Here is a 21506-nt window from a genome sequence, read left to right on the forward strand (position 1 = left end):
GTACTCGTTAACCAAGCCAGTATGTTACATTAGGTTAGTCTGACTCCCTCTTTAGCCTCTCCACAGAGGCAAGAGAGGGGCAGATTCATTATTTAACTAAGCCTCTGACAGCTGGGGCAAAGCACAGGGACAGAAAGTAACTTTTTTTGTGTGTGTGTCTATGTGTGTGTGGTCATTTGCATTTGTGTGTGCTCACCCATGTGTATATGCATGTGTGCACAGTGGGCCGGAACAAAGGCCTGACAGTAGACGGGCTAGGCGGCGGTGATGCCTAGAGGAACTGAGAGCGGCCTGGACTGTCAATCACAGAACTGGCAGCCCCGGTGCCTTCTGGCTCCAAATCATCCCCCTGCTCTCTCGTTAACTCTGCAGCTGGATGGACACCAGCTTCTCCTCTGATACTCTCTTCTGTTCCAGTGTCTTGGTAATGTACCTCAGCCAGTGTCCAATGACCACAGCAGTCTCAAAGCCTATTCTAGGGATAAGAAATAATCAAAGGAAATTATTAATTTTTTAAACATATAATACAAATGAACGCATTGAATTGTTCTCCTTTCTAATTTTTGTCTGACAAGAAAAATATGCTAATCGTGTCAATTAATTTATGTTTTCAAATATATTTGGCTATTTGGTCATTTAATTGAAATCAAAGCTTTAAAGATTTAAAAAAAAGTTTTTGATGTTCATGAAAATGTGTTTTTTACAAAAAAAACAAAAGGTTAAAATTGAGAGAAAGAGAGAAATGCAGCTCTGTTAGTCAAAGGTAATTAATCGGCTCTCGTCACCCACGAAGGACGCCTGCTAATGAGAGCTTGGCTTGTGATTGGCTGCTGAGGGTTCCGTAGGGATCCACTGCTCTTTTGTGGTGACAATAGGGCCTCAATGCACCAGAGAGACAAAGTGAATGGACAAGTCATTCATCTATGCAAATGCCAGCCAAGACATGACCATAAGCATCCATTAATCTCTCTCATATATATATATATATATATATATATATATATCTGTCTGTGTGTGTGTGTGTGTGTGTGTGTGTGTGTGTGTGTGTGTGTGTGTGTGTGTGTGTGTGTGTGTGTGTGTGTGTGTGTGTGTGTGTGTGTGTGTGTGTGTGTGTGTGTGTGTGTGTGTGTGTGTGTGTGTGTGTGTGTGTGACGGACAGCCAACAATGCAGTCCCTCTGCCTTGAGAGGTCAGAGGCAGGTTGTGGCAGGAGAGGATAAATGTCACACCACTACATTCTCAGTCAATTCTGACAGACAAATGTTTAATTCACACTTTTTTTCAATTCCTGATTATAAATCACACACACAAAACCAGAATAAATATATTTCCAGTACAAAAGACTATAATTCCCACAATGCTCTGTTTCATAGGCATTAATACTCGATGTAAACAGAAGTGAGAACAAAAGTCTGCCGTTTTAGGATTTCTGCTAAAATAATCTCAGATATGGAACAAAGACAGTCTTGCTATATGAATGCTTAATTTGATCTACTGTTAACGTAAGTACATATGTAAACCTTGTTATATTTGTTCTTATTATTGAGTCTTCCACAGTAGTTGGTCGTTTGCTAGCTGGACAAATCATGCTAGCCAACGCTAACGTTAGCTACCTGGCTACAATATCCACTTACATGTTCTTCAGTTACAAACGTCATATTATCATGTCTTCTAAATATTAGATTAAGTGAGCATATGCATCAGTTTGAGCTGAAATTATATTTACTTTTACTGGTTTATTTGTGGTCCACCATATGTCAAGATAATCACAGCTAACCTAGCCACATTCCTGGGTGATTAACGTTAATGTGTGTTCCATGGTTTATCATTAGCTAGCTATAGTACATCACAAGAACAACTAAGTAACGTTACAACAACAACAACAACAACGACGACGTAACAAGCTAAATCTGTCATTGCTGCATTGGCATGTTCTGTCGCTAGTTGACAGATGTTTGGGGTAGGGAAGGGTTAGCTTAGCTAGCTATGTCAAGAATTTGTGTAAACTAAAGGGATTCTAACTACAAAAATTGGCTAGGGCGGGGGTAGGCTCACGTAGAGGAAAGATAATTTGACACATCTAAAGCTTTGATGTTTCAGCTCAACATTAAGTATTATTTATCAATAATACAATAATTTGACTTTGAAGGTATTATCTGGTGCTGAAATGTTTTAATCTTTTTGCCAGTATCTTTGCAAGGAAACTTGCTTTCCAATCTGTTGGTTTGAGACTAAATTCATGTGGTGGAGCAGGCTATAATTTATGATTGCTATATGACATTGATATTGCCTAGGCCTAACCAAAGAGGAAGATTGTGTTAATGGAAAACCTGAATGGTTAGGCAGGAAGTACGACAGCAGTTCTTCCTCATTTTAGACATGTAACAGTAAGCCTAGGCTAGGCGTTTTTGTGTAACACTGAAACCACAGTGCAAACTTCGATAATGACATGAGTGGTGTGATGCCATTGTGGAGTGTTTTGTGTGCTATCTGACCAAAAACTGAGGGGTAGACTACATTTTGCATTTTAGTCATTTAGCAGACACTCTTATCCAGATTGATTTATAGTAGTGAGTGCATACATTTTCAGATTTTATTTTTTATTTTTTTCATACTGGTCCCCGTGGAACCCACAGTCCTGGTGTTGCACGCACCATGCTCTACCAACAGGCTACACGGGACCACAGAATCAATAAGTAAGCCAGCTAGCTGGTTCATTAGAAAAGCTAAACTAAGAAATATGTTGTTGGGTCAATCAGACCATGCCTATTTCAAGCTCATCTTTAAAATAAAAACGTTAAAAAACTAAGTTTTTTTCAGAATATATAGACAAGTTAGCTGGCTAACTCATTGATCTTGCTTTGTAGTATATCCCTCTCCTTGAGCCATTTGCTACTTACCTCCAACCAAAGTGGTATCATCAGGACTAGTAATCAAGGAGAGTTGGCCCATTCTCTCCACTGTGTGGCAGAGCGGTACTGTAGCAAACATCTGTTTGGTGTGAAGAAACAGACAGCAAACCAAAAAACATACATACTGCTAAGGTAGAGAATAATACTCAAACTTTTGTAGACTAAAAGATACAATGTCAGTCTAGGGAGTAAATGTTATAAGGGTTACATGGTGAAAGTCTGACCTCTGAAATGAAAATGGATGGCCTTCCCTCAAGCAAAATATATTTGACCTAAACCCTCCCTGAATGCTTGGAAAAACAAGTGACCCTCCCCTATACCCAAAATAATAATTAAAACAATATGGATAGCAGAGAATATGTCTACTATTTGCCCTCACTTCTTTGACTTTTTGTCCTGTTATTGTTACATGGCAGTGCAGAAATGTTGATAGTGCTCAGGGCTGCTGGCCAGAAGGTTGTGGGTTCACCGTGGAGAAGAGTAGGGGTGGAAAGATCTCATTTATAGCAAAAACATTGGATGAATCTACCATCGTATTTGCTGGCTTACATTTGTCTGCGTGGGTAAGCATACTCTGTCTGGGTAGGCCTAACTTTTGAAAGTACCAAGCTCAGATTCCTAATGACGCCTCAGATTTAATTATTAACAGGGACAGTTTCTGTAATTTGTGTGGTATTAAAATTACGTAGAATGACGTGGAATTGCATGCCAAATCAGTGGGTCTTGTTTGCAAAGAAACTGTCCCTGTTAATAATTCAATTTGAGACGTCATTAGGATAATGAGCTTGGTACTTTCAAAAGTTAGGCCTACACAGACAGTTTTAACTTCTGGCTACTCTTCTTCTGTGGCTTAACCCAATGAGAGAAGGTTACAAGTGTTTCCCTAAAAGCTGTCTGGGTTTAAACATTTTATTGTACAAAAAGTGAGTAGCTTAATCAATTGATAGTGACAATTAGATTACTTCCCAAGTAAAGTCTAGTTTGTGTTTCTTCGGCTATAGAAGATTGTAGCTCAGCCTCTGAATGTCAACTAATCAATGATATTCCCATATGCATCCGAGTCACGTCTTTCCTCTGTATTTTACAGCTTGTTTCTAGCATAAAACATTGCGGACCAAAGCGCTGTTATACAGTGCCCTCGGGAAACTATTCATACCCCTTCACTTTTTCCACATTTTGTTACATTACAGCCCTTATTCTTAAATGGATAACATTTTTAAATCCTCAGCAATCTACCATAATCCCCATAATGTTTACGCAAAAACAGATTTTTAGAAGTGTAATAAAAACACAAAATGGATACCTTATTTACAGTATTAATCAGACCCTTTGAGGCTCAGGTGCATCCTGTTTCCATTGATCTTCCTTGAGATGTTTCTACAACTTCATTGGTGTCCACCTGTGGTAAATTCAATTGATTGGACATGATTTGGAAGGGCACACACCTGCCTATATAAGGTCCCACAGTTGACAGTGCATGTCAGAGCAAAAACCAAGCCATGAGGTCGAAGGAATTGTCCGTAGAGCCCAGAGACAGGATTATGTCGAGGAACAGATCTGGGGAAGGGTACCAAAACATGTGTGCAGCATTGAATGTCCCCAAGAACACAGTGGCCTCCATCATTCTTAAATGAAAGAAGTTTGGAACCACCAAGACTCTTCCTAGAGCTGGCTGCCCAGCCAAACTGAGCAATCGGGGGAGAATGGCCTTGGTCAGGGAGGTGACCAAGAACCCGATGGTCACTCTGACAGAACTTCAGAGTTCCTCTGTGGAGATGGGAGAACCTTCCAAAAGGACAACCATGTCTGCAGCACTCCACCGATCAGGCCTGTGACCAGACGGAAGCCCCTCCTCAGTAAAAGGCACATGACAGCCCGCTTTGAGTTTACCAAAAGGCACCTAAAGACTCTGACCATGAGAAACAAGATCCTCTGGTCTGATGAAACCAAGATTGACCTCTGGCCTGAATGCCAAGCATCATGTCTGGAGGAAACCTGGCACCATCCCTATTGTGAAGCATGGTGGTGGCATTATCATGATGTGGGGATGTAATTCAGCGTCAGGGACTGGGAGACTAGTCAGGATTGAGGCAAAGATGAGCGGAGCAAAGTACAGAGCGCTCCTTGATGAAAACCTGTTCCAGAGCGCTTGGGACCTCAGACTAGGGCGAAGGTTTACCTTCCAACAGGACAATGACCCTAAGCACACAGCCAAGACAATGCGGGAGTGGTTTCGGGACAAGTCTCTGAATGTCTTTGAGTGGCCCAGCCAGAGCCCGGACTTGAACCCGATCGAACATCTCTGGAGAGACCTGAAAATAGCTGTGCATCCCCATCCAACCTGACAGAGCTTGAGAGGATCTGCAGAAAATAAATGGGAGAAACTCCAAATACAGGTGTACCAAGCTTGTAGCGTCATACCCAAGAAGACTCTGGGCTGTAATCGCTGCCAAAGGTGCTTCAACAAAGTACTGAGTAAAGGGTCTGAATATTTATATAAATGTGATATTTCAGATTTTTTATTAATTAACAAAAATTTGTAAAAACCTGTTTTTTTTACTTTGTCATTGTTTTTTCCCCAATCAATTTTAGAATAACACGGAACCCAAACCAAATTTATTTTGTCCCCCTACACCAAACGCGATCACGACACGAAGGTTCAAATATCAAAACAAACTCTAAATCAATGACATCAATTTGGGGACAGGTTGAAAAGCATTAAACATGTATGGTAATTTAGCTAGTTAGCTTGCTGTTGCTAGCTAATTTGTCCTGGGATATAAACATTGAGTTGTTATTTTACCTGAAATGCACAAGGTCCTCTACTCCAACAAATTAATTAAATCCACACCTAAAACGGCCAACCGAATCGTTTCTAGTCATCTCTCCTCCTTCCAGGCTTTTTCATCGTTGAACTTAAATGGTGATCGCATCTAAACTTTCATAGTATTACCACGGCAACCGGCAAAACAGTTCGTCTTTAAATCACCCACGTGGGTATAACCAATGAGGAGATGGCACGTGGGTACTTGCTTTTATAAACCAATGAGGAGATGGGAGAGGCAGGACTTTCAGCGCGATCTGCGTCAGAAATAGGAATGACTTCTATTTTAGACCTTGGTAACGCAGACGCTCGTTGGTGCGCGCGAGCAGTGTGGGTGCAATAATTGAATAACATATATTTCAACATTTATTTTGCAACGATCGCGCATGCTACGTGTCCGGTCTGGTCAGCATGTTAGGCTGTAACCTAACAACGTGGGAAAAGTACTTTCCGAAGGCACTGTTGATCACTCTATACAATTGGATCTGTTTTAAGATGACAAGGGGTAGGCCTCTGCTTTTTGCCATTTTCTTTAATAAAAGGCAGGCTTATGGCACCCTCTCATACCCCCTCAATTTGAGTCTTGGATTTAACTTAACAGCCCTTCACTGACATAAAGGTAGGCTATTTAAAAAGTGCACAGTGGGTGGAGTAATTGACCGACCAAATCTATGGACATATCAGCCTATAGCCTAATTCTGTCTGTCAAACAGGTAGGCCTACCTTTTTATTTCTTAAATAGGAAGAAATAGGCTCCAACACAAAGCCCTTTTGTTCAAATGAAGATTGAAATGAATTATGCAATTATTGATTGTGCCGCAATGCTTCAAGTTTCAGAACCACGGTGTAAGTTACTTGAATCTGGCTTATTGTGAGGTCAAGAACTCAATAACATCATGAGCAAGAAATATATTGTTTTTAATAAAATCTATTATTGTAATAGCAAGCTATAAAGTTGACTTCGATCCATCCCTTAGACAGATACATTTGCTTATTTGTGAAGAATTTGTGAAGAAAAGAAAGGATTTTACTGCTAGCGCTCTTGAAGATCAATGGGGAATCTTTTTCTGTCTTGCTTTTCTAACTCTTGCCTTGTGTGTCTTTTTGTTTCTTTCCCGAACCCACAGGTCCTGTATGTGGCTGGGCCTGTAGCCTGCGCTGTGTTGAGCACGACCTCCCGAGCCAGGCGGGCTTCTGGGGCCTCTTCCCACAAGCCACACCCAGCCCACTGCTCCCCTGACCCACTGTTCCCTATGCTAACCCTTCTGAGCATGTTTTACTATATCTGTCTGCGGCGCCGGTCCAGGAGCGGAACTCGGGGTGAGGCGCTGACCAGCAGGCGGGCTGTGGAGTCAGGCCAGCGGGCCACCCTGCCCATCAGCGTGGAGGTGGAACAGTATGCCAAAGGTATGAACATTCACCTGCTATTGTCCCCTTGAGCAAGGCACTTAGTCCAACCCCTTAAAATAGCTCCAGGTGTGCTGCACTGGAGCTGACACTGTGCTCCTCCCAAAATGTGTGTTGGTGTGCTTTTGTCTGGTGGATTGGGATCAGATGGACTAACCTTATCCTATCCTATAGAGGTGCTGGACTTCAGCTCCCACTACGGCAGTGAGAACAGCATGTCGTACACCATGTGGAACCTGGCCGGCATGCCCAACGTCTACCCCAGCTCTGGGGACTTCACCCAGACGGCCGTGTTCAGGGCCTACGGGACGTGGTGGGAGCAGTGTGCCAGCGCGCCTCTGCCCTTCCGCCGCACGCCCAAGGCCTTCCATAGCCAGGACTACATCGAGCTGGCCTTTGAGGAGCCCGTCTACCCCACAGCTGTGGAGGTGCTGGAGACCTACCACCCGGGGGCCATTGTCCAGATCATGGCCTGCTCCCTCAACCCCTTCTCTCAGAACCCTCCCACAGACGTCAGGTAAGGACCAGTGGTGGTGTGGGACTCGGGTTGTAGAAATGTAGTTTGACAAATCTTCATATCTTCAAAATTGTAAAATCTCTGCTTTTTATCCATAGCCACTTTCACACCTTCCCTATATACCACCCTGCATCCCACTGCTGGCTTGCTTCTGAAGCTAAGCAGGGTTGGTCCAGGTAGTTCCCTGGATGGGAGACCAGATGCTGCTGGAAGTGGTGTTGGAGGACCAGTAGGAGGCACCCTTTCCTCTGGTCTAAAACAAAAAGATCCCAATGCCCCAGGGCAGTGATTGGGGTCTTTCGAATGGGATGTTAAACGGGTGTCCTGACACTCTATGGTCACTAAAGATCCCATGACAATTATCGTAAGAGTAGAGGTGTTCACCCCGATGTCCTGGCTAAATTCCCAATCTGGCCCACATACCATCACGGTCGTCTAATCATCCCCAGCTTACAATTGGCTCGTTCATCCGCCCTCCTCTCCCCTGTAACTATTCCCCAGGTCGTTGCTGTAAATGCGAATGTGTCCTCAGTCAACTTACCTGGTAAAATAAGGGTAAAAAAATATATATACCGTAAAACTCAAGTTAATAGCCAGGGTGTTCGTTTACTTCAATCTCTCAACACAACCGGTGCGTATTATGAGACAGGCTTCTATTTGAGTCAGTTGTCTATTTCTTTAATGCACACAGCATTTGCTCAATACAATTTTGAAAAGACTACCATATTGTTTATTGTTTACCATTATAATAACAAATCTATCCCAGGTCAGACTTGCAAAGACTAAGCTGCCTATCATACACCCCAATTTCGCCATTCAGCACCATGGAGAGCGGTACCGGGTAATCACAAGCTGTGGTTTCTTTTTGGTGGCGCCATGGCTAGCAACGATGACGGCATTTTTAAAGAATGTTTTTAATGCACATGACCGTAAGAATATCAAAGCTGTGTCCATGGTAACCTCAAACAATTCAATTTGACCCAGCGTTTATTTGAAACAGGCGTTTAAGTGCTGAAATGTGTGCCGATACCCGACTATTAAAAGGGACAGGCGACTATTTGAGACACCGTTTAATTTGAGTTTTAGGCATCAGGATATGTAACAGACTAGCGTGTGTTCAATGCAGATAGTCCATGTAGCCATTTTGTTATCTGTTTAGCAGTCTTATGGCTTGGTGATAGAAGCTGTTCAGGAGCCTGTTGGTGTCATATTTGTTGCTCCGGTACCAGTTGCCGTGTGGAAGCAGAGAGAACAGTCTATGGCTTGGGTGCCTGGATTCTTTAACAGTTATCCGCGCCTTCCTTTCACACCGTCTGATATAGAGGTCCTGGATGGCAGGGAGCTCGGCCCCAGTGATGTACTGGGCTGTCGGCACCACCCTCTGTAGTGCCATGCGATCGAGGGAGGTGCAGGGGTAAAACCAAGCAATGATGCAGCCAGTCAAGATGCTCTCAATTGTGGAATATAGTTTTTCTATGAATGAGTTAATAGACCAATAAGATAGAGTTCCAAACCTCTCTGCCAATAACAGCTAGTTTTCAGTTTCCCCCTCCCCACTCAGACCACTCTGACAGTCCTAGAAAAATGATTGCTTGAGAAACTGCTCTTTGCCAAGAAGCTATTTCAATTAAATCAATTAAAATGGTCAGAGGTAATCACAGTAAGGTACTTAATTGTTACCCAGAAATGATTTGATATTGAGATTAAAACGGCTGCATTGGACCTTTTTTAAAGTCATTGGTGCACATTTTTTATGTTATTTAATACATATGGGTAGTCCTGGCACTCTAACCCATGCCTGGCGTTGCAACCGCCATGCTCGAATAACTGAGCTACAGAGGACCACAACGGAATTCGGGTTTGTACTCTATGGGCTGGTTTCCCGGACACAGATTAAGCCTAGTCTCGGAATAAGAAGCACTTTCACTTAGATTCTCCATTGAGCACGTTTTATTCGTTCAGGACTAGGCTTAGTATGTGTATGGGAAAACTGCACTAAGTGAATGTCTCAGATTTAAAGAGTGGTGAGTGCGTGTGTACTTCCTGAGAGGTGTACCTCTGTCTGTCCCCAGGTGGGAGGTGTTGTGGGCTGAGGAGCCCACCAAGGTGCTGACCCCCCAGGCCAGGCAGTTCTCCCCCAGCATCAAGCAGCTGAGCTTCCCCACCAACTTGATCCGCGTGGAGGTCAACAGCTCCCTGCTAAAGTACTACACGGAGCTGGACGCCGTCGTCCTGCGCGGCCAGAAAGAGAGGCCCATCCTCTCCCTTTATAAGATGCCCAGGATCGACATCTGTGACCTGAGTGACAGTGATGAGGAGCTGTCTGACCCGGGAGCCTCCTCCAGACATGCCGGGGATGGCAAGCACATTAACCTGGGGAATGGATACTTCGATAAACTGCCCTACGAGGTGGGGAGAATACGCTATTAGACACTCACATATACTACAACACTCGTATATGGCTGCTGGATGTATTTTCTGTCCACGAAACAGCAATAGTTGCAGGACAATTGCAAGATGCTGTTCTCCAAACAATTCTCGCTTTGGTTTTAAAGATGGACTATGCAGAAATCGCTCCGCCATTTCCTGGTTGCAAAAATGTGAATAGTTAGCCTGATTTCAGTGTATGTGACTAAAACAAGCAAGTATAGTTTAGAGAATCATTGTACCATCTAAACCGCTATGAAAAATATTTTCCATTACCAGAAATATTGTATATTCAGCTATTTGAAACTGGTGTACAAAACTGAAAGTAAAAGATGCAGAAGTGAAACTTAATGGAAGCATAGAAATAGCACACATAGAACAGATATAATGCTTCTTAGATGCGCTTTTAATGAGAATGACAGATCTATAACGTGATATCTATTTTTTTAAATGTGAATTCGGTCGGGTTGCCCAAAAAGTGACATATTGCAGCTTTGAGTGTAGTCCTATCTACTGAAAATGTTTTTGCACTTTGCGAGGACTTAATTTGACAAAAGATATCTCCCATAGACCTAAACATACTGGCTTGGACCCATGGAGATATTTGATATTATGCTTAGTAATTTTCATGTCATAAAGACATGTCATATTTTCTAAGTCAAGCTTAAAAACACTGGCTATTCTCTTGGTTTTAATTACTACTCCCCAAACCGCTGCCATACTCTTCACAACCTGTGTGTGTGTGAAATACAATATAGCTATTATCTGCTTGCTGATACCCTGTTGAACACACAGTGTATTGTTTATTCACTGCACACATACACACATCTATTCTCTCTCTACCTCTGTCTTACTGAGAGAAGCACACATCCATATTAGACAAACAAGCAGATTCACTGCCACAAGAATATTGCTTTGTGTGTGTGCCACATACACTTTTTTATATTAATCTGCTCTGCCTGACATCATCCCTTCTGTTTACATTTCTCTTGCTTTCTTTCTTGCTTTCCTTATCTCTCTCTCTTCCTCCATTATTTATCTTTCTCTCTCCCTCTAACCCCTCTCCCACTATCCTCCCTTCTCTCTTATTCTCTTTGTGTAATTCTCCCTCCCTCCCTCTTCCCCCTGCAGTTGATCCAGCTGATAGTCAGCCACCTGACCCTGCCCGACCTGTGTCGCCTGACCCAGACCTGTAAGCTACTCCACCAGCACTGCTGTGACCCCCTCCAGTACATCCAGCTGAGCTTGCAGCCGTACTGGGCTCGCCTCAGTGACACCTCCCTGGGCCACCTGCAGGGCCGCTGCACCCTGCTCCAGAGACTCAACCTCTCCTGGACCGGCAACCGCGGAGCCCTCACCCTCACTGGCTTCAGCAGGTGAGTTATGGGGGTGGGAGGGCTAGAGGATCTGGACCTTTGTGGTTCATTGGCCTCTGACTTCAGTGTGGCATGTGTGTGCCCATCACTTCCGTTGATTTCAGGGTGAGGAACCATCTGTGTAAATATTGGACTATGAATTTTACCTTTCTGTATTTTACTTGTGCTAAAATCTTTATTCTACTGAGCCATTTACTTTATGTTCATATTCTTACCTTTTATTATTTATTGGTGTTGCATTGTCGAGAAGGAACCTGCAAGTAAGCATTTTTTAGTTGGACGGTGTATACCATGTGTATCCCGTACATGCAACTAATAAAACTTGAGACTGAAAGTAACATAAAGTTGTCAAATCCGGAACTTCCCTGTTAATATTGTGTTGCCACAACACAGGTCTGACTTCCTCCCCCTCCTCCCCCTCAGCTTCATGAAGGCATGTGGCGGGAGCCTGGTGTGTCTGGAGCTGTCGTGTTGTCACTTCCTGAGTGAACCGTGTCTGGAGGTCATCTCCCAGACGTGTCCCGGGCTGCAGGAGCTCAACCTGTCCTCGTGCGACCGCCTCCACCCCCAGGCCTTTACACACATCTCCAAGCTCACCCAACTGCGCCGGCTAGTGCTCTACCGCACAAAGATAGAGGTACAGTGCCTTCTGAAAGTAACCCTTGACTTATTCCAGATTTTGTTGTGTTACAGCCTGAATTCAAAATGGATTAAATAACAATTAAAAAAACACCCATCTACACACAATGCCCCATAATGACTGTGAAAACTTTTTGCAAATGTATTGACAATTAAATACAGAAATATCTCATTTACATAAGTATTCACACCCCTGAGTCAATACTTTGTAGAAGCACCTTTGGCAATGATTACAGCTGTATGATTACACCAGAGTCTTCCTGGGTAAATATTTAAGCGCTTTCCACACCTGTATTGTGCAACATTTGCCCATTGTTCCTTTCAATATTCTTTAAGATGTGTCAAATTGGTTGTTGATCATTGCTAGACAACCATTTTCAGGTCTTGCCATATATTTTCAAGTAGATTTAAGTCAAAACTGTAACTCGGCCACTCAGGAACATTCACTGTCTTCACTGATTTTGCCTGTGCTTAGCTCTGTTCCGTTTTGTTTTTTTTTATCCTGAAAGACTCCCCAGTCCTTAATGATTACAAGCATACCACCACTATGTTTGAAAATATGGAGAGTGGTACTCAGTAATGTGTTGTATTGGATTTGCCCCAAACACAACACTTTGTATTCAGAACAAAAAGTTAATTGGTTTGCCACATTTTTTGCAGTATTATATTAGTGCCTTGTTGCAAACAGGAAGCTTGTTTTGGAATAGATTTATTATGTACAGGCTTCCTTCTTTTCACTCTGTCAATTAGGTTAGTATTGTGGCATAACTACAATGTTGTTGATCCATCCTCAGTTTTCTCCTATCACAGCCATTCAACTCTAACATGAACTGTTTTAAAGTCACCATTGGCCTCGTGGTTTCCTTCCTTTCCGGCAACTGAGTTAGGAAGGACGCCTGTATCTTTGTAGTGACTGGGTGTATTGATACACATTCCAAAGTGTAATGAGTAACTTCACCATGGTCAAAGGGATATTCACTGTCTGCCTTTTTTTCTTTTTTTTACCCATCTACCAATAAGTGCCCTTCTTTGTGAGGTATTGGTGTCTTCAATGTTTGATGCTGTGATACTTGGGGAATAGCTCACAGATTAGTAAATCATAATTTGGTTGGTACAGGCGAGCACATCCCTGCCAGTGGTCAAGCTCGAATGATTGCTCTCTGTCTCTTGGAAATAGTTGCAGTGTTTAGCTGTATATAGTCAACTAACTAGTTGCTTGTTTTGTCTTGTTTCTACCAATGTAATTATATGGAAACTGCTTGCTATAGCCAGCTAGTTAATTAGTTAGTCTGTCAGGCAAGAAAGCAAGAGTTGATTGGAGGAGAGAGAGAGTGTGTGTGCGTGCATGTGTGGAATGGGAGGCGTGTAGCTAACTTTATCACACAATTTATTATGGAAACCCCTTATTAGGAAGAGAGTATGTGTAGAGGAAGGAAGAGCAAGACAGGGAGAGAGATTATGTGCCTGACTACAATTGTATCCTATATGTTGCTCCTCTCCCTCTGTTACTGTTCTTCTAGGTCAGTAAAAGTGAAGGAAGTGATGTCGAGAGTCAGGGCTCAGCAGTAAAAGGCAGGGAGGAATAGGAGTTAGAGATAATTGGAGGGATAGAGATGTGAAGAGGAGGGAGAAAAGAGTGGAGGGAGAGGGAGCACACCCGAGAGGGGAACACTTCCATGGCGTGTCTGCCTTAAGTCCCACTATTCACCCTTGTTACCACACAGCCTGGGCCTAAAGTGACAGTGACGTGGGTTTTGGAGTTGTTTTTAAAAGTAGTACGGACTTCTATCTGTTCCAGAGCTTGTAATGGATTACAACTAGAACAATGGCGGGGTTGACCATCTTGACCAACTGAGGAGGTATTACAATGTTGGACGCACAGGTAGAAAATGGTGGAAGTATGTGTTTTGGGGGATGCTCAACATTGCCATCATAAGCGTACATTTTATGGGGGATCCTGTAAAGGCCCCTTCCCAGAAAACACAGGCGCTGGTCCCTGAAGGCATTCAAAATGCTGCTTGTGCATTCACTTTGATATTGCTACAGTGGCAGGAAGAGGGGAGACGAATGTGGCACCAGGGCGTGTCGACCGAGTTGCAACTAATTTGAAAGCAGGTGAAGTTTGAAGGGCACAAGAGAGGACGCAGTGCAAAAAATGAGAGATATGTAGAAACCTCCTTTTGGGTGCTCTACGTGGTCTATGCCACTTTGCAGGATGGGGCCATGCTTCTAGAAGTTCTATGTTGTAGGCTAAATGCAAACACTAAAGTGACAGTGTGAAACATGAATTTGTCCTACAAGTCTTTTGTCTCTGAACAGTTGTTGTGTTTTGTATATTCTCTTTTTTCCGTCTCTATCTAATACTTGTTGCATTCACTGAATTGTCAAAGGAGGCTACTATTTCTACATTTTGTGTTAGCCCGGGTCTGAACTAAATCTTATTGAGCGAGGTTACCTACATTTTGTGTCAGCCCGGGTCTGAACTAAATCTTATTGAGAGAGGTTACCTACATTTTGTGTCAGCCCGGGTCTGAACTAAATCTTATTTTCGCGAGGTTACCTACATTTTGAAATACTGTAGTCTCTGAATAGTTGTTTGCATTTCAACATTGTTACAGAAGTAAGAATTATTGTCAATCACATGGATTACTTTGTGTGTGTGTTTTGAAAAAGTTTCTGAATATTGTCGTCTGATCACATTTTGGATAATTTGATTTATTCATATGTATAATAATATTTAAGTATGGGTTGTGCTTGGTACATTTTTAAGTGAGTAATTTAGTCAAATGTACTGCAATTTTAAAACTCTAGGGTTTTTTGTTGTGTTGAGTGTTAATCCTTTTTTGATAGTGTCTTTACACAATGGAAGACAAAGAGTGTCATTCCTATTGACATGAATGTGGTGGCATAGTTTTAAAGAGCACAATTCTTTAAGTTAACTTGTAATTGTCATTTTGTTCTTTGTTTTTGAGCTATGTCTGTTTGTTTGAAATGTGTGAGAATGAGCTTTATCTTGAAAATTCTCAGTAATCTACAGCAGCATTCTATAATTATATTGGGGTTTAAAGGGTTAAACGCTGTTGCACACTGAGTGAGTCCATGCAATTTGTGATTTGTTAAGCAAATGTTTACTCCTGCACTTATTTTGTCTTGCCATAAACAAAGGGGTTGAATACTTATTCTCTCCAGACCTTGCAGCTTTTCATTTTTAATTATAACTTGTAAACATTTTGAAAAACATTCCACTTTGACATTATGGCGTATTATGTGTAGACCAGTGACAAAAAATCTCAATTCAATACATTTTAAATTCAGGCTGTAACACAACAAAATGTGAAAAAAGCAATGGGGTGTGAATATTTTCTCAAGGCACTGTATGCTAAATAGGGATGCTAATCGTTTAGCCCGTTTTTGACCGGTCATGCTTATCAGTCTATAGGTTAATTTGCATAATTTACTGGAATTAAATTGGCAAGTGTGTATTTTCGTTAGCCATAATCATGTATCTTACTTATCACACGTGCACGTCATACAGAGCCTAGTCTGAGGAGCGGAATAGCCTATCAACTGTCAGACAGCTCGAGAGCAGCTCCTCAAAAAGCTGGTAGTCTACTGGAGTGAAACAACCTTTTATAAGCCCAGTCATTGCGTAACAAATAGCACACGATTGCATTTAGAATTGTTAACTGTTTTGATGGCCACAATTTAAAAAGAGTTCCAATTTGTATTTCTCAATCTCAACTCGTAATTAAAGTGAGCCTCCCATTTGCCATTCGAGTGCATTGGCTATAGTCAACGGTAGGCAGGCTATCAGCGCGTCACCGACCACTTTGCAATGTAAACATGAGGCAGTATTTTTTAATATATTTTTTTAACCTTTATTTAACTAGTTAAGAACAAATTCTTATTTACAATGACTGCCTACCCCAGCCAAACCCTAACCCGGACGATGCTAGGCCAATTGTGCTCCGCCCTATGTGACTCCCAATCACGGCCGGTTGTGATACAGCCTGGAATCGAACCAGGGTCTGTAGTGACGCCTCTAGCAGTGAGATGCAGTGCCTTAGACCGTTGCGCCAATTGTTTGAAACCTGAAAGTTTTACTTCCCTGTAACGAGGAAAGTCTTACCCTGCTTCAAAGTAGCCTACCAAAAATCCAGCCATAGAAATGGAGGCAATTCTTTTATGAAGACGTCATGCCATTAAACAGCATTTCTCTCCAGTTCTATTGGTTTTCATATCAACTTTCTTTGATTGTCCAGAAGCCAAAGGAACGGTCCTAGTCATATTAGCAACCATCCTAGTTGTCGCTATTAGATTCCCACTCTTTCTACATTTCTAACAGAGATTTGAATCTGTTACATTAGGCGCGCTGTTAAGAACAGTGATGCTATTGCTCCTTCGTTTCAGTGTGGCTCAATTGGTAAGAATGTGGCAAGAGCATTTTATTTATTTTTTTCACAGGAAAGTCATTCTGACACTAGGGTCTCTTTTACAGATGAGCCCTGCATAAATGCATCAAACACATACAATATACAAAATTACAAACCATATTAAGAAAAACAGACCCATTTATCAACATAGAGGTCTCCGATCATTACTCTGAACTAACCAAGGGGGACCAGAACATCTAATTTCAGAGAGCTCTGTAAGTTGTTCCACGTGTTATTGACTGTACGTTTTGTTTATGTGTAACTGTGTTGTCGTTTTTTGTCGCACTGCTTTTCTTTATCTGGGCCAGGTCGCAGTTGTAAATGAGAACTTGCTCTCAACTGGCCTACGTGGTGAAATAAAAAAATATATTTAAAAAAACAAAATCAAGGGCGCAAAAAAACAAAAAGCAGCAACTGTGGAGACCGAAGGGGCGTCCAGTGTTATCCAAGCCTGAGACCGGGTTTGGTCATTTGTATGTCTAAATTGAATTAATGATAGATACATACAACGTTTCTGTATGAGTGCTTTGTAGATAAACACAAAGAAATGCTGCGCTCTCCTTACATACAGAGAGGCCCAATCCATTTTTTGATACAAAACACAATGGTGAGTTCTATAACCATCACCAGTAATAAACATAAGGGCACAATGGAAAACAGCATCAATTGGTTTAAGTGTAGATGCTGCTGCATGCAATATCCCCATTATCCAAAATAGACATAAAAGTGGCCTGGACAATTTCCTTCCTATTAACAAAAGTTTTTTTCCTGTTAAAGAAACCAACCTTGAACTTCAACATCTTCACCAGCTCAGTGACATGTTTTTTAAATGACAGTTTGTCATCAAGCCAGATACCAAGATATTTGTAGGAAGGAACTCGCTCAATTTGTGACTACTGTTCATACTAGTAATTACAAATTCTGTTAAATCTGGGTTATGGGACCTAGAAAAAAAAGCATGTGTTTTGTTTGAATTTAGTACTAGCTTTAGATCCAATGGTGTCCTCCGCAGTGAAAATCAGACTTCAAGTGTGAAAAGGCTTGGCCAACCGATGGCGCAATGGAACACTGTTTCATCTGCATTTTAAAGCATTACCGATGTTATTTATATAGGTTGTAAACAGTAGTGGGCCGAGTATCGAACCTTGGGGCACCCATAACTTAAGCATGATGCCGGCGTTAAGGTTGTGGATTCATTTCCCATAGAGATCACATACTAAAAATGTATGCACTCACTGCATTGTCACTTTGGTTAAAAGTGTTTGCTGAGTAGCATATATTGAGATGATGTTCTAACACAAGTTATGCCTTATTTTTAGGCTAATGCACATGGGTATATTGGCGGTGTATGGGTTAAGAGGTAGTTGGGTTTCCTATTAGATGCATGACCTGTGGATGGCATCATTGTGGTTTACGTAGGACTAATTCTCTGCTGTCATCATTTGTAATGAACTCAGAGCTCGGGTCACTGTTCTCGCCCAGGCTTGCTACAAAACCTTACAGAGCATTTCTGAGTGTTGTTCTCATGTTTCAGCCTTTTCCTAAGACCGACACCATACCGTAGTTTTTCCAGTGCAGTGTGGTTGAGGTGTAGGCTTTCAGGTTGTTTACTGCAGGCAGTCTGAGCAGGCTGTGTGTGTCTGCAGTCCTATGTGTCATCCAGCCCTGTTGTCTGTCATTAAGCTGTCACTGGTATAATTAAATAGTTCTCTGGCTGTCTATAGGCATAAAAAGAGACCACAACACACACACTCGAAACACACAAGCATACGCGTTCGAGATGCTTGCTAAAGTACACGTCACACACACTCAATTACCATTCGGTGGCATGTTGACAGTTCCACATTGAAATCTCACCTCTTTCCCTGTCGAGCAATGGTGGATAGGTGATAAGCAAATGTGTTTTTTTAACGTTTTGAAATGTTATACTACCCTAATACTGTTGAGTTGTGTGTTTGCCCGACCAAGTCATCTTGGAGAGATATTGAATAACATGGGCAGACCTGTTATTGTAATTTTTGAAGTGACACCTTTGACACACATTCCGCAGTCTCATTTTACTGTGTGTGTACAAAAAGGGGTGCAATCATCATATTTTGGGTGAGTTGATAGAAACTTACCTCAACTTCGTGACATTTTCTCTCTCTCTTGCTTTGTTTATGTTGCTGCAGCAAACAGCCATGTTGAGCATCCTAACGTTCTGCATTGAGCTGAGACACCTCAACCTGGGGAGCTGTGTGATGGTAAGATGCCCCCCACAAATGCGCTCACTATCATACCCTTCTCTTGCGCCAGATAGACATTTTAGGATCAGCTTAACTCCTAACCACAATCAAAAATCATGACAATTGATTCAGTCATTCTATGTTAGCTAACAGCACCACCCCTATGTTCTCCCTGCAGATAGACGACTATGACGTGGTGGCCAGCATGCTGGCTGTCCGCTGCCGCTCACTGCGCTCCCTGGACTTGTGGCGCTGCAGAAACCTGACGGAGCGTGGCCTGGCCGAGCTGGCTGCAGGGTGCAGACTACTGGAGGAGCTGGACCTGGGCTGGTGCTCCACACTGCAGAGCAGCTCGGGCTGCTTCCAGCACCTGGCCCGAAACCTGCCGTGCCTGAGGAAGCTCTTCCTCACCGCCAACCGCACCGTGTGCGACTCGGACATTGAGGAACTGGCTGCCAACTGCCCCGCACTGCAGCACCTCGACATACTGGGTGGGTACTACCTTCCCCTTTCTTTCTTAATCTATCTCTCTTTCTCTCGGTCTCTCACACAAGTTTATATAAAGTCATTTTATGTTCACACCTGATATTTGATATAGTATTTTACTTGGAGCATTTAAAACACAGTATTCACTATTATTTGTCTGTAATTGCCTATCTGATTAATCTATGTATTTCTGAGGGGTCACATAAATGTTGCTCCCTCATGTGGTATGTTTGTGTTGTTGATTGACAGGCACCCGGATGGTAAGCTCCTCTTCCCTGAGGAAGCTGCTGCAGGCGTGTCCTAAGCTCCTCCTCCTGGACGTGTCCTTCTGCTCGCAGGTGGACGCCCGCATCGTCCAAGAGCTCTGCGGACTCTTCCCCAACGTGGCCATCAAGAAGAGCTTTACTCAGTGACCTCACTCAGCCCCACCCTCACACAGGAGCAGTGACACAGGGACACCAGGGGGAGGTGCTAATTTAGACTAGCAGGGTAGAGTAGTACTGGATTTCCAGTGGGTAGAATGAATGGGCCTGACGGCTGAGAGCACTGAGGCCTATTGTAATGTGGACTGAACGGTTAGGAGTGTTGTGTTGTGGTGCCCTGAGCATCAGCTGAACACCTCACCCACACCTCAACACAGTCTCCTCGTGTCAAGCCGCTGAATGCAAGAAAGAGTCTTAAGAGTAAAACTGGTTGAAATCAGGGTCACGGCTGCCAAAGCCGCTAGATTTCATCGTTGGTCAGCCTAGTAACTGACACATCTGGTGGCTGCTTGTCATCTGTCCCGCCCCTCCTGTGACGCATTTTGTAAAATGGGTGACCTCAATGTTGCATCTGAATCTGAAATCTCAGGGTTTTTATTTTGTTCATATTGTTTTAATTTGTTTTATTATTATTTTTCAGCAAAACATTTGTCCTGTTTGATTTCCACTGCCACAGTTTGTTCTGAGACAACGAAAATTATGGGAGTTCAGAAAAATTGGCACCCGATACTGAGACAAAACATTTTTGGGGTGTATTTGATGTTGAATATTGTGCAAATTGTATGATTGTAAAATTATATCACTATCCTTAATTATTTATTGATCTTGTAGTATATTATTGCACATCTCCAATGCTACTAAGCATTTCCTTTAAACTGAGACTCAGCGATACGAGCAGCAGTGTGAAACAAAGATATTGAGGAATAAACGCTATACAATAGGCTGTACTTGTGAGCACCCACATTCCCATACAGAGAATCTTCGCATGTGCATGGGAGGTCGTTTCACTCTCCTGCAAATGTGACAGTTCAGGGGCAACTACTGCGAAGTAGATTATCCTCTCGCTTCACTATCTTTGTTGTTGTGGATATCGGCCTGATATGCAGCTACTGACATTTGTATAGCTGAATCTACCTTTATGCAAAACTTGAAGTTTCATTTTGAGCACATGCTAGCTAGTATGTTAAGTATTTTTGTGCCTTATTTTCATGACTGAATGTGGTGTCCATGTGTGTCAGTAATTTGTAATGCTTTGCTTCCTGCCCTCCTACCAAAGTTACTAGCAAATCCCAGGTCCCTCACTATAGCTTTATTTGACCAGTGAAGAAACCCATGCAGATCTGTCATCTTGATTGACATATGCAAAGCCATATTTTTTTTAAACAGAATCTTATCTCCATCTTTCAATTCCCTTTTTATTAAGTGGCAGTTATGTGAATGTCTGCTTGTTGGATTACATTTTCTTTTATCTTTGCGAACGTGGTCTGGTCACACTCAAATCACTAAAGTAACCTGCACAGGCAAACTATTGAAAAACATATTCATGTTAACACTTGTACAACAAACACACACAATCTGTCATCCTGCTACACAAATCTAGTTCCTCTCCTTTGTCCGGTCACTAGTTGACCAAAATCATCACAATTTTCACCACATTGTAATGCAACTTTTATTTAAAGGCATTTATTTATGTGGACCTGCTATTTTTGCAGTGATTGACCTTTCCCAGTTAGTTTTGGATGTGTGTGTGTGGTCGAACTTTGTGCCATTTGTAAAAACTTTAGTAATGTACCCTTAACTAAGTGTGAATGTCAGGTGTGGTGTCATCAAGACTCGCTGGCAAATAACCGCTCTAAAGTATTGAAAAAGGTTGCACCTCTACTACGACGAAACTGGGTGCGTTAATTTTAAATAAACTGAAGGTTGATGACTGAGACCTCGTATTTATCCCCAACTGTATGTCCATTGAAATGCCAGGTTCGACTGCCTTGTATTTAT

At 42.4% G+C, this 21506-nt stretch overlaps 1 protein-coding gene across 2 annotated transcripts; it reads left to right on the forward strand.

Moving 5' to 3' along the window:
- Positions 1-1369: 1369 nt before the first annotated feature.
- LOC129857797 (F-box/LRR-repeat protein 4-like) lies at positions 1370-21444 on the forward strand. 2 transcript variants are annotated; one of them, XM_055926380.1, is made up of 9 exons: positions 1370-1501; positions 6863-7142; positions 7317-7659; positions 9732-10068; positions 11218-11462; positions 11886-12099; positions 18706-18777; positions 18938-19250; positions 19495-21444. In XM_055926380.1, exons 2-9 carry the CDS (start codon positions 6989-6991, stop codon positions 19656-19658), a joined length of 1842 nt encoding a protein of 613 aa, XP_055782355.1. In that variant the 5' UTR covers positions 1370-1501; positions 6863-6988; the 3' UTR covers positions 19659-21444. The 2 variants fall into 2 exon arrangements, with proteins under 2 accessions (XP_055782355.1, XP_055782356.1); XM_055926381.1 differs by lacking the exon at positions 1370-1501 and having other exon boundaries at positions 7058-7142; positions 7319-7659.
- Positions 21445-21506: the final 62 nt, after the last annotated feature.

This window comes from Salvelinus fontinalis, chromosome 6 (assembly GCF_029448725.1).
Source record: "Salvelinus fontinalis isolate EN_2023a chromosome 6, ASM2944872v1, whole genome shotgun sequence".
NCBI classification, from domain to species: Eukaryota; Metazoa; Chordata; class Actinopteri; order Salmoniformes; family Salmonidae; genus Salvelinus; species Salvelinus fontinalis.

Excerpts from the sequence above, each read along its gene's own strand:
- LOC129857797 (XM_055926380.1), top strand. The coding sequence starts at position 6,989 with ATGCTAACCCTTCTGAGCATGTTTTACTATATCTGTCTGCGGCGCCGG. Across the intron at positions 10,069-11,217 it reads TCGATAAACTGCCCTACGAG|TTGATCCAGCTGATAGTCAG; the intron begins GTGGGGAGAATA and ends TTCCCCCTGCAG. Across the intron at positions 19,251-19,494 it reads GCAGCACCTCGACATACTGG|GCACCCGGATGGTAAGCTCC; the intron begins GTGGGTACTACC and ends GTTGATTGACAG.